The 13,565-nt window shown below is 40.3% G+C and overlaps 1 protein-coding gene across 1 annotated transcript in view; it reads right to left on the bottom strand.

The window, feature by feature from the left end:
- Positions 1–587: 587 nt before the first annotated feature.
- The window catches only part of LOC134755169 (uncharacterized), a 36,064-nt gene continuing 23,086 nt past the window's right edge, over positions 588–13,565 (bottom strand). Inside the window, exons 2-4 of the mRNA XM_063691673.1 lie at positions 5,913–6,045; positions 3,623–3,680; positions 588–2,000 (exon numbers count right to left, since the gene is read on the bottom strand). Coding sequence (XP_063547743.1) covers positions 600–2,000; positions 3,623–3,680; positions 5,913–6,045 — 1,592 coding nt within the window. The 3' untranslated portion in view covers positions 588–599. The remainder of the gene's footprint in view (positions 2,001–3,622; positions 3,681–5,912; positions 6,046–13,565) is intronic.

The following is a 13,565-nucleotide window of genomic DNA, read 5'->3' as shown; positions in this document are numbered from 1 at the left end:
ATAGCTTATAGTTTTGGCGCGGAAGGTTCTGGCACAAGTATGTGTGTCGAAGCATACGACAATTACCTACTTTACTCCCAAAATGTACTTTAAATTTAACCTATTTTTGCTTATTTCGTTTAGTTAACTAAGTAAGGTATCGTTTCTGTGTGTGTATTTCGCATAATTCCAGTATGCTTCAACACAATTTCTATTGTAACATTTATAATTTATTTCTTCTTAATCTATCACATTATTAGGAGTGAATTCAGGACGTGTGGGGATTTAAGTAAGTAGTACATAAGTGACATTCATTTGATAGATTTAATAAATGGATTTATAATTTCCCAAGGTTGTCCTTAAACAGGCAAGCTGCACGGAGTTAGCGCGAGCAAAACTGAAGTTAAGAAGTTCTATTGCACTCAATTAGCTCCTTTCACAACCGTGAAAAATCATAATCCTTTTTAAACTACACATTTTGACATAAAAAAAAAACAAATCCGATAATAACAATACATTTTAAACAATCTGGAATCTATAATATACTCTATACTATACAATAAGACTAGACTAAGTACATTTATAAAATCTACATAATTACAAAACCAAGTTTCAGAGACTTAAGCGTCTAGACTTTTGGAAACTTTTAGAGAGCGATTGGTGGTCGATTTGTTTTTCTTTGGCTTGGGGTGCGGCTCCAAGGTCTCGTTGGCTATGATGGTGGGCGGCGTCGAGCTGAACGAGCTCTTGGAGCTGGGCGCCGAGGTGCCCGGCGACACGCCGCTGTCGGTGGACACGGAGGCCGGGCTGGGGCTGTCGCTCACCGTGCTGCTCACGGCCAACTCCTGCCCGCTAACGGCCACGATCTGGCCCACGGGCTTGCCACGTACCACGTTGATACTCTGCACGGTCTTCTCCGAGTCCTCCTTCTTGTGGTAGCGGGTCAGCGTCCCGGCGGACCCGGCGGAGGAGGCGCGGAACATCGGCACGAACTGCGACTGTGGGTAGTACTGCATCTCCGGCGGGACTACCCCGCCGGCCCACTGCGTGGTCATCACTGGCGGCAGCGGGTTCCAGACCGGAGTGTGCATGTGCCCCACGTCGACGTGCCCCCGGTGGGGCGCGCTCTGCGGCCGCGGACCGGGGTATCCGTATTGAGCCGCTAATTCCTCCCCTTCGTACATCCGAGGAGTGTTCGGTGGGTACTCCCCGCCGGGATACACAGCATGTGGGCTGCGCTGCATGTAGGAACTGAACATTTGCTGCTGGGCTTGCTTCATGGCAACATACTGCTGCAGATGTATGGCGGTCTGCTGCCGCTGCTGCACGATGTCGGGATGAGCTCCCGTCGCGGCCGCATTCCCGTGTATGTAATAGATCTGGGACTGGGAGTTCACTTGAGTCATCGTCATTTGCCTGTCGCCAGTGCTAACGTCCGGGTCTTGGTATTCTTCGGGAGGCGCGATAAATTTTGTGGGCGACGCCGGAGCGGCCAGCGGGTACGAAACGAGCTGAGCTATATACGGCTGGCTCTTTGAGAGAGAAGAGTGAGCCGGGCTGTGGTTTTGGAATGTTGGGTTGTAAGTTATCTGAGAGTCTTTGCTGCAGCCAGCGACAGGTTCATCTTTTCTGTCACCTTTAGGCTTAGGCATGGGGCCGACTTTAGGGGCGCCTCGCCAGCAGGGGCCGGCGCTCTGGGTGCGTTTCATTGGCGACTTGTTAGGGTCCCATTCAGCGGATGTGGAGGGCCGAGGCTCGTGAGCCTGTCCACTGTTGGTGCGGCGGGTGGGGGGCGACTCCTGGCGGTAGCACTCCTGGCTGGTGCTGGGGCCGCACTGCCGCTCGGAGGCGCGGGAGACAGAGCGCGTCATGCGGCGCCGGGCTGCAGGGGTTGGCGGGCTGGGGGTGCATACGGAGGACTGGGCCGATTCCGAGTAGGAGCACCAATGCTCTATGAGTCTACGTTTACGCTCCTCCTCCTCTTGGATTTCCGTTTCGCTCGACGAGTCATAGTCCTTGCCCTGGGGAAGAAATAGACAATTATGACAAGTTCAGTACCTAATTTAGACATGTTTAAAGGCTAGGTTCTTGTTAAAATTTAAATTTTCGGCCGGGACATAGCACCTGTACTGCGCTGCTTAAGGTGACTGAGGACATCAGACGTGGCATGGAGAATCAAATGGTCACTGTACTTATCCTTGTAGATTTTTCAAACGCATTCAACACTGTTGACCATCAGATTCTCCTTGGCCTTCTTGAGCACCTCAATGTGTCGCCTGGTGCGCGAAATTGGTTCTCGGCTTATCTTTGCGGACGTCAGCAAGCGGTACGAGTTGATCGCGCTTTGTCGGAATGGTGTGACCTAGCCACTGGCGTGCCTCAAGGAGGTATCCTTTCACCACTACTGTTCTCCATATTTATTAATTTTATTACTCCTGACCTTCGCTGCTCGTACCATCTTTACGCCGACGACCTGCAACTCTATGACCATTGTAGCGTTACTGACCTAGCTGCTACTGTTGACAAATTAAATCTAGACCTCTTACATATCCAGCGATGGTCTGAGAAGTTCGGTCTGTTTGTCAATCCGTCTAAGTGTCAGGCCATTGTCATAGGTAGCGAACGCCAGCTCGCGAAAATAGATTCTACACCCCCCGTATATTTTATTGGCACTCCGATTCCTTACAGCCAGAGTGTAAAAGACCTAGGCGTCTATTTAGACAGCACCCTGAGTTGGAAGATACAGGTAGCTGAAATTTGCCGAAAAGTCACTGGATCTCTACATGCCCTTAACAGACTTAAACACTTTTTACCCGTTAAAACAAAAATATTATTAGCACAGACATTAATCCTACCTATAATTGACTACGGTGATGTGTGTTATCCAGACTTAAATGAAGAGCTCTTGAACAAGTTAGATCGTTTACTAAATAACTGCATTCGTTTCATTTTCTGTCTTCGTAAATACGACCATGTCTCCTCTTTCCGCTCTAAACTCGGCTGGTTTCCTATACGTGTTCGTCGAAATATTCGCATGCTTTGCACCCTCTTTTCTGTTATTAATGATCCCCAATCTCCCGAATATCTCAAATCTTTCTTCAACTACTATGGTGTTTCTCGTGTCCGTCAACTTCGCTCTACTGGCAACCTTTCTTTGTCCATACCATCTCACCGAACAGGTATCATGTCCTATTCTTTCTCTATTCAGGCAGCTCGCCTTTGGAATAGTCTCCCTGTTAAAATTAGACAGTGTCCGAATAGATTTGCATTTAAAAAATCCTTACGTGAGTACTTTGCTGGCAGAACGATGAATTCTTAGTGTTTCTGTTTTGAAAGTTTCATCTGATATCTTATGTATTTGTATGTATGTATATTGTATGTATTTATATGAATATTATATATACAGATATATGTATGCATGTCTATGCCTGTCCATTATTTAACTATACTTGTATATATATATGTAATCACTATGTTGCACCGCCTACAAATTATCTGCTTTGCCCGAAGGTTGACTGGTAGAGAATGCCTCATAGCATTAAGTCCGCCTTTTGTACGATTGTATTTTCTTTTGTGCAATAAAGATTAAATAAATAAATAAATTCTTTAGATATTATTATTCAAACTGGTTGTATTAACTAACCTGTTCAATCTTTTCATCTAGCATTTTGAAGAAGTTTTGCTGGCTCGCCGACACCTCACTGCAACAAATAATATTAAAGATTATTTTGCCATCAAGTTCGCGCGTCTTCATTTCTCCTTGGAGTTCTGTGAAAAGCGATATTATTGAAAATCTCAAGGACTTATTGCCTCTAAGACGAAGAAAACGGGTTTCATGTTTCGAAACTTTAAAAGCACTTTAATCAGGCCTCTTTAAGTTGACTTCACGTTCTAGGATCGTTTAACGGCATTCGCTTTAAACGGTAAACACAAGTATTTACGAGAAGGACGTGATTTTATTAAGTGAATAAAGTGAAGGAATTCTTTGATCCTAGAGGCATGTTCTGGAATTATTTATTCTTCACATAACAATTTAAGACCTAGGTTGGAACTGTGATGGCGAGATGGGTGGCCTTAGTAGACGCTCGAAGCGGAGCGTTCGGTGGTACGAGTACGTGCAGCGTGGCGTCGGGCTCACAAGTGATTTGAGCAGCACTAAGGCCGCTCCTAAACTCCTATATACCTATAGTCCGAAAAGAAATTGTAGAAAATAAATGAGGGCACTACTTCCTACGTAGCTGTCCCATTTTTGACGTAAAATGCTTAAAAATGCAACAATTTAGTATGGAAGTTTTATAGTTCTATTTTATTTAATTTCTACTATTTTATGTCGCACTATGCATTTGCAATGTCAATGAGAATATAATAAGATAGAGCGTTACTGTCATAGTAAATTTTGTAACCACTGTAAATTCACTGCCATCTATCGACATACTTTAAAACTAAAATTGAAGATTTAAAAAATACGTTAAAATGTATTTAAATATGGATAAATTATTTTTTTATTTGCATTAATTATTTTTATATGATTTTGACCCATGTTCTTTCACTGGTATGCGTTAAAATTATAAATAACAAACGAAACAGTCAACGCCCTCTATACGAGTGTAGGCCAAAACTAGTGGCGCCATCTGATCGAGAGTCAAATTTTCGTGATTTTCGAGGCACGTTTTTTCCTTAGACTGTATCCATCTATTACGGAGTTATATCTATCTTTGGCAATGTTTAACATGCACGCCGCACGCTCCGCCCCACTGCACGCCCAACTCGAGCGTCCACTCAGGCCTTACACTTAGGGTTTCATGTACATATTTATGGTACCTGAGCTTTCTTTTCTCTGATTAGTAGACCTGGATTTACCAGATGGAAATTGAACTGAAGCCCAGTGACGGAAAGTGCAAACTGGGGGCTGGCCGAGATGATCGATGAATCGTAACTTAAATAAAGTATGGAATTAGTCTCTTGACTTTTCGTAGCATATTCATCCTGATACATTTTTAGGGTTTTAGGGTTTCGTTTCGTTCCGTAACCAATGGGGATAGGAAGGAAGCGGGGTAGAGGAAAACCCAGACGCAGCTTTTTAGATCAAGTGAAAGAAAAAGTAGGGGTCGTGTCGTATCAAAAAGTCAAAGAGCTGGCGCGGGATAGGGAAAGCTGGAAGATACTCTACCGACAAGAGAATAACTCTTAAGTTAATGATGATGAACCAATGGGTAAAAACAGGACCCTATTACTAAGACTCCTCTGTCCGTCTATCTGTCCGTCTGTCTGTCTGTCTGTCCCCAGGCTGTATGTAACCGTGATAGCGAGACAGTCGAAATTTTCACAGACATTGTATTCCTGTTGCCGCTATAACAACAAATACTAAAAACAGAATAAAATAAATATTTAAGTGGGGCGGTTTTTCTGTTCATTTGGCATTTGTCGATGTAGGAATGTCATAATGGCCAGGCCCCCTGAGTTGACAATAAGCGTCAGGTATTTTCGAGCTCAGGGAACGTCTTCTGTACTGTCTTCTTTATCGGATAGCAAGTAAAGGTAGATCTTGCAAGAGCTCTGTGGTTGAATTGAGGACGAAGGAAAGGAAGAGGGCTCTGTGAGAGGAAAGGTATCCATTCTAGTGGTCTCTATTTAGGTTTCGTGTCCTTGTGAGCTTTTCGGGATTCGTTCTTGTTCAGATCCCTATTAATACTATTATACATTATTTATTTATCCATACTAATATTATAAATGCGAAAGTGTGTCTATGTCTCTGTCTATCTGTCTGTCTATTACCTCTCCATGCTTAAACCGCTGAACCGATTTAGACGAAATTCGGTATGGCGATAGTTTGAGGTCTGAGGAAGGATATAGGATATTTTTTATCAATCATCATCATGTTCCACGCGGACGAGGTCGCGGGTAGAAGCTAGCGTTAAATAATGTGAACTTACAAAGCGGGCTGGTGTTCCGTGATGGGCAGGACATGCTGCCTAGTATCTGGCTGGTGGTCTTCCGGTTCCGTGTCCTCGGTGGCTTCCGGGCATCCTTCTTCCTCCTCAGACTCGTTTGTCTCGGCAGCACCTCCTGGAATAACGTGATGAAATTAGTTATGTGTCTCCTAGGGTTTTCTTATTCTGTACTAAGCTCTATAGATAACTAATTCTCCTCCATAGAGACTTGTGTGCAGGGTGGTCAGTTTTCTCTGCAGCTTACTGTACGTCGTGGGATCGTATTCCACCTATTATTTTGTCCAATGTGCATGGCGTCTCACTCTCTTATTAGGCAAAATGTGAGACGCATACACATTGGACCAAGAAATTGGACAATTGAAACCACTCGTACATGAAACTTAGTGAGACGTCCTTGTTATGGTGCCATATCAGCGATTCACTGCCAGCGCGAGCTACGAGCTACGTTTGTTTCCTATAATGCGGTTTTTCCGCTTTTTAGCGAAAAGCGCCTACGAACAGAGAACCCGCCTAGGGGCGCTGGCAGTGAATGTGCTAAGTAGGATCACAGTGGATTGTCACGTTAACTGTAATTGCTAGTAGGTAGTTTGTTAGGGTTGTTGAGTTGCTCAAGAGAGTGTGACAGTGTCTACCTACATAATCCCTAATTATAACCTATAAAAATCTAGGTTAAGGTCAGTTTGTTGGCCTAGGTGACCCTAGGTCAGTATGTACCATGCAATAGGGTATTCCACAATTTTCTATTAATGATATCAGTCGATCAGGTTTGTTTTGAGGATCAAATGTCTGCATGGGACCCATTGTCTTAAAGCAATACAAGTCACAAATGATGGTCAGTCTTGCACCCACACTTTACCGACGAAACGCTTCTAACAAATTGACATTACATCGTGACGTCAGCGTGTAACGTCGCTATTGCTTAGAAGCCGTAGAAAACAAGGAAATTGCGATTTTGTGAAATATTGCGTTTATGTATACTGTTGCTCAAAAAATTCCCGCAAATTGCACATTTGCAGGCGTATTATGGATGGCTTTATCTACGTGATAAAATAACTGTCACTTTTTAACACCGCGGGATAGAAAAGTGAAATATTGTGTTTATGTATATTGTTGCTATACAATATATTTTTTAATAAAATGTATAAAATGGAATCGAATGGTAGGTACCATTATTTTTTTTCCTTTTTGGAAGCAAATTTTTTGTTTGAAACTAAAATTTATTATTCGCATATATTTTTTAAGTTTCCAATTTATTGTGATAAATTGCTCATTTTCTATCTATTTAACTAGATTTAGTTATAAAATTCAACCCTATTATCGGTGAGAGAGATATTTTGAGCATGTTTCGAGAAAAGTATTCACCTATTCTAAACTTGTTGCTGGACATTTAAATAGTAAATAGGACAAAGCGTAGCCGGCCAGGGATATATAGGTAAAGAGTTAACGCATTCATTTCTCTCTTCTCTCCTCTCATTGTGCATATGAGCAAATTGTCGGCGCCCGGCGCTGCGCCGTGATTACGGCAGGGTTGTCTCTGATTTATTATGTTTATTGAATGAAAATCTTATTGTACGATGTAAAAATATGCATTAGTAAAAGTTATTATTAAATAATATTCATTCATTCATAAGGCATTATCTAATACAAGTCAATCTTACGTAAGGTGAAGTAGAGAGATTGTGGGATTAAATTCGCATTAGGACCCTTTAGGAACCCTAAATGCTTGAAATATTGCGAATGTAAATAACTAGGTACTATTTTTATTTAAAAGAAAAAACACGACCGAGTTAAAAATTTCACCTGCTGAATGTTAACCCAAGCATATATTAGTACGACATACCGACCAAATACGCGACAATAGAATTTCAACTTTAGTATTCAGATTTCAGGTTAACAACTGCACAGAACTTATCTTCAAATGAATCATCAAAGAAAATCATTTTTTGGGAAAACCTTGTAAATTGGTGAGGCCTGGAAAAGGATTTAGCCTCCAGCAGGCATATTGTGGATGGCTTAATCCATGTGATAAAATACCGATATTTTTTAACACCGATTTATCACGCTCTCATACATGTAGTCAAGAACGACCATCATATACACCATCACCACCGTACAGAGCTAAGATACTTAATTGCATTTCAGCTAGTCTTTAAGATCGCTATATTTATAGCAAACGCGCGAGTCTGCACGCCAAAAACTTGTGCCATAAAAAAAGTTGACGTGAGAAATCTACATATCACTTACAACTATAAATCGGATTAAACTACTCCGGGCGCAGCACGGTTCCATTTTTGTCGTCTATCGTCTATCACCTTCACTTAACGATAAAAATGGACCGTGGAAGTGCTCAGATGACATGATAATCAGTTTGAAGAGTATCACGTGTTTTCTTTTTCGATTTCTTTCAAAGAAAAGTACAAACAGCGATAAAAATTTGTATCAAGAATTACAGTTTTTGACAAATATGTGAGAATATGTTTCATGTTGAGGTTATTCGATTTTTTTTTCGTTTAAAAACCCATGCCGTGTCATCCCTAATCTCATCTGTTCGTAATTTGCTCTGGGATTTTGAGACTTCGCCTATAGGTGATAGAGCCGAGTAAAGGGAGCGTACAAAGTTCAGTAAAACAATTTAGTTTTCAAGTGCAGTCCAGCCTTGATAAGTGCAGGTTAAGCGGGTCGATTTTTGAGGGCTAGAATATTGAACTATTATTACTAAGTATAATAGAACCGGAACATCAGAACCGAAGCGGAGCGTGAATCGCGCGACCTAAACGCGTAAGCGCCATGAATTTTTCGGCGCTTACGACGTTTTGGTCGCGTGATACAGGTTGTGATTTCGACAATATCACTCTTTGGTATGGCTTCTCTATAGTAATAATAACTCAGTGCTCTTACCTTACCTTTACCTTTGTACCTTTTCGTACATCAACCCGCCTGTTGCTATCTCGATTGCCCGTGTATATATTTTTTTACTGTGGTGGCGGCGCGCACAGGTCTTGTGGGCAAGGATCCCGCGAAGGATACGGGCGAGCTTTGCTCATATGCATAATATCTGCCGCCAGTTTTCCCTTAGTCTTATACGACTCCCACGGGACGAGATGGGGGTCAAATTTAACTTGCAAGATTTGACCCGTACAAACATAGTTACATACTACATACCTACATAAATACATTGCAAGTTAATAAAAAGCTTGAAAAAACAAGGCCTATACGAATTACCCCTAGAATATGTGGTCGTATCAAAAATATCAAAATACAGTTGTATAATACGTAATATAGATAGATTGAGATTAATACGTTGGAAATACGCGCGTTGGAATAGTGCGTGAGAAGTATAAGTACTATGTATAGATCGCGCCGGTGCGTCGATCTCGGTACGATTTCCAGTAATTCCATCAAATTCTGAGTGTCAGGGCGCAAGCGCAGTGCTTACGGCGGGCAGAGACAAGTTTCTGAACAATGGTTGACAATTCGAAAATATTGGTATAAAGTGTTGTTGTAGTAGTCCACCATATCCCTACTAGTAACCGGGCGATGGGGACAAAAATGCACTAGTATATATATATACCAGTATATATATATTGATTAACAGTTTTAAAGCTTTACGTCATAAACAAAAACGTCATTCACACACCAAGGTCACGGGCGCTAGCGAGCTAATGTAAACCTTACTTGAAAGCGTAAAGGTTACTTTGACAGCGTTTACATTTTCAAACTGGAACAAAATTTTCCAAGTGGGAACGGGCAATCGTCCCTTTCTAGCTCTATCCGTTTTTCGGACTAGCGTTGTCACATAGCAGGGTCATTTTTTAGTATGGTATGAATTTTCTCAAATGATTTTTACGCCTCACATCCTAATCTGTTAAACAAAAGCCTTTCTTTTGTTCAGCGGTTAGCAATGCTACCGCTACTGACTGAACGGGAACAAACGCATTTAAAAAGACATTTGACCGTCCTATTTATATGGTTCAAATTGATGTAGCAGCTCTGTAATTCTGAGACCACACACAGGTAACCGATCGTCTTTCATTACCCAAACTCGTTATCACAGAATGAGCTGTTACATTTTGAGCCTTAATACTATCACGATAGTTGCTTTTTAATGACATGGTTGCTTTAAAGCAACAATTGGCACGCGCTCGGCACGCGACTAACGTATTAGGGTCTTGGGCCTAAAAATCGTTGGAGAAAATTCATACTATATGAGGGTTTTGCGTTTTTCCTGTAGACATCATAAAATAAATGGCCTTTAAAGCCTAATTTTCACACTATCCTTATAGGTATGTTAAAACAATTGACTTCTTAAAAGTTGTATGATGTTAGTCTTACAAATATGTGGGCGTTTTCACTTAACTGTATGCCATTAACGATCGGTTAATGGCATACAGTTAAGTGTCAAGCTCAATGTCATGGCTCCTCTAAACGATGGGCCATCATACCATAGTCCGCTAAGATGGGCCAGCGTGTAGAGAGGGTAGTTGTGTCGGATGGCTTATGGCGCGGCGGGATGGCGATGGGATGGCCACGGTGTCGGTTTTTCGTGTGCACATCAAAGGTAGTGGGCCAGCGATGTTGCGTACGCATCTACTCATCTACATTTGTCGGGAACGTGTCAGTTTAAAGTACAAGTTGAATTGAAACTGCCCACGTATCCAAATCGTTAAAATTGCTAACTTCTTTAACAACTATCTTTGACTCCACTTTGATGTGGCATTGTCGAGTCGAGGTGTATTATTAATGTCACCTGCAACTTATAAAATATGCAACAAGAGATCAAGCAGGTAGTACTTATAATAGAGTTGGTCGACTGTCGACGGATCGATACAACGCTTTGATCTTTATGATGTGTTGACAATGGCTTTTATACGTATTTTTTTACCTTCCCGTGATAATGTAAGTCAATTTTTAGTGTTTAAATAGTAGATTGTTAACCAAGGGACGAAAGGCACTCATTTCTGCCGAGGTATTTTGGCGCTCGAATGCAGTGAGAGCGCCAATAGTCCGAGGCAGAAATGATGCCTTTCACCCGAGTTAAACACTCTACTTTTCATTTCGAATACGAGGAAAGTAAAATGCATGTATTTTTTTTAAAACATGACTAAGTATACATTTTTATAGTATTTCTTGAGGGTACTTTCAATTAACAATTCAGACAAAAGTATCGTTATTTATGGAATGGAGAGTCAAATATCAAAATGAAAAATTTATTACAAATCCATTTAAACTCAAATTTCAATTGCGTATCGTAAAAAAATTAAAAAAGTCGTACTTCGAACGTAAAATGCTCTAGTGCAGACACGTATCATTTTCTGCGCACCTTTTAGAACAACAATGACCCTCTTTCAGAGCATGAGAAATGAAAAAATACTTTTACTGTACGTATGGTGCTACTTTCTCGCACTAGTGCGTCAAATAGCATGTGGTCAAGTAGCGTGCATATGGTGAAAGTTTAAAGGGCCATATGTACTGTAAAACGTTGTACGATACACGTGCGAATAGGTAATTCGCAACTCGTGTCGATTTAAAACACTCCCTGCGGTCGTGTTTTAATTTATCGCCACTCGTTTCGAATTTCCTCTTTTCCGCACTTGTATCGTAAATAACTAATTTCTAACACTTATCATAAAACCTCTATGATGCGTTCAAAAATCGCAAATTGCGGCCAGCACTAAAGATAAATTGATTTGCACACACTTTATACAATATATCTCTGATAACCAAGAATCCACAATACATTTATTAAAATACAGTCATTAGTGTCATAAAATCCAAGTACAATTTAAACTTATGCTAAAAAACAAAACCTGAAACCTGATGCTCTCTGAAAATATTATTATTGAGTTATAATGACATTCAAATATCAAATATCATTGAAAAAGAAAGGAATTTAACTCGGCTTCATTTCTAATATAAATCGTGTTTTATTTGAAATGAAATGTCATAAGGGGCCCACTGATTACCAGTCCGCCGGACGATATCGGCCTGTCAGTTCGGAACTGTAAAATTTTTGTTCTAACTGACAGGCTGATATCTTCCGGCGGACTGATAATCAGTGGGCCCCTCAAACAGTGCGATCAAATGCAGCAATAACACGCAATTTCTGAACACATCATATAAATTATAATGCGTTCCATTATGTAGCAGTCACATTATTTTATGCGCTCCGTGGCCCTCAGGATAACACGTAGTCGTCTCATCAGTTAGGACGAATCGGCATGGACAAGACTTATTTGTTATTTTTGTCTTGGTTTCCATTTCCAATACTTATTTGTTATTTTTGTCTTGGTTTCCAATACTTATTTGTTATTTTTGTCTTGGTTTCCAATACTTATTTGTTATTTTTGTCTTGGTTTCCGATACTTATTTGTTATTTTTGTCTTGGTTTCCAATACTTATTTGTTATTTTTGTCTTGGTTTCCAATACTTATTTGTTATTTTTGTCTTGGTTTCCAATACTTATTTGTTATTTTTGTATTGGTTTTCGATACTTATTTGTTATTTTTGTCTTGGTTTCCAATACTTATTTGTTATTTTTGTCTTGGTTTCCAATACTTATTTGTTGTTTTTGTCTTGGTTTCCAATACTTATTTGTTATTTTTGTCTTGGTTTCCAATACTTATTTGTTATTTTTGTCTTGGTTTCCAATACTTATTTGTTATTTTTGTCTTGGTTTCCGATACTTATTTGTTATTTTTGTCTTGGTTTCCAATACTTATTTGTTATTTTTGTCTTGGTTTCCGATACTTATTTGTTATTTTTGTCTTCCAATACTGATAGTAAAAACAGACGCTCAAAGCCTTCCGTTTGACTGAAACAGTTTTAGTTGAGCTTTTTTCACAGATTATGTTGAAATAGATCCCGCATCATGATTATCGTTAAATAATTTAAGAAGAAGAAAAAAAACAGTAAGATAAAGCACACATTGCAGAATATAGATTTGGTTATTTGGTAAACTTCATGCGCTAAGCGCTAAGTAAATAATATATTATTCTCTATATTTATTATTTTTCTTACGTTAGGTTTTTTATAATATGTATATGAAAGTAAAATATAAAAACACAAAACAATACAAAATATATATAAACACATTATAAAAAATCTAACCTAGGGTGCCGCCAGCAGCGGGGCAGGGCCCAAGCTGCCGGTGGTCAGGGCCGCAGAGCGAGGAACCGGCGGACTATCCGCGCCGTGTCCAAGATCACCGCGTTCTGCGTCTGACCCTTGATCCAACCACCTAGCGAGAGTCGCTCAAGGTGTTGGTCGAGACTCTTCGCTATGAGACTATATATAACTATATATATAACTTTCTATTGCATAATTTTTTTTTAGCTACTAGCGACCCGCCCCGGCTTCGCACGGGTTACATAAAACCTTAACAAATTTTACACCTAAACCTTCGTCAAGAATCACTCTATTGATAGGTGAAAACTGAAAACCGCATGATAATTCGTTCAGTAAATAGTTTACGAGTTTATCGCGAACATACATTACACACAAACAGACAGACGCCGCAGTCTTTGTTTTATAAGGTGTAGTGATTATTTATTTGACTAAATAATACTGTATCTAAACTGTATTATAACTAACGAACTGTAGTATAACTGTATTAGTGGCGCAAAGTCTTCGTTTCCG

The sequence above is a fragment of the Cydia strobilella genome, chromosome Z (genome assembly GCF_947568885.1).
Source record: "Cydia strobilella chromosome Z, ilCydStro3.1, whole genome shotgun sequence".
NCBI lineage: Eukaryota > Metazoa > Arthropoda > Insecta > Lepidoptera > Tortricidae > Cydia > Cydia strobilella.
The sequence above is the reverse complement of the archived record's forward strand: the minus strand, read 5'-3'. Positions and strand labels throughout refer to the sequence as shown.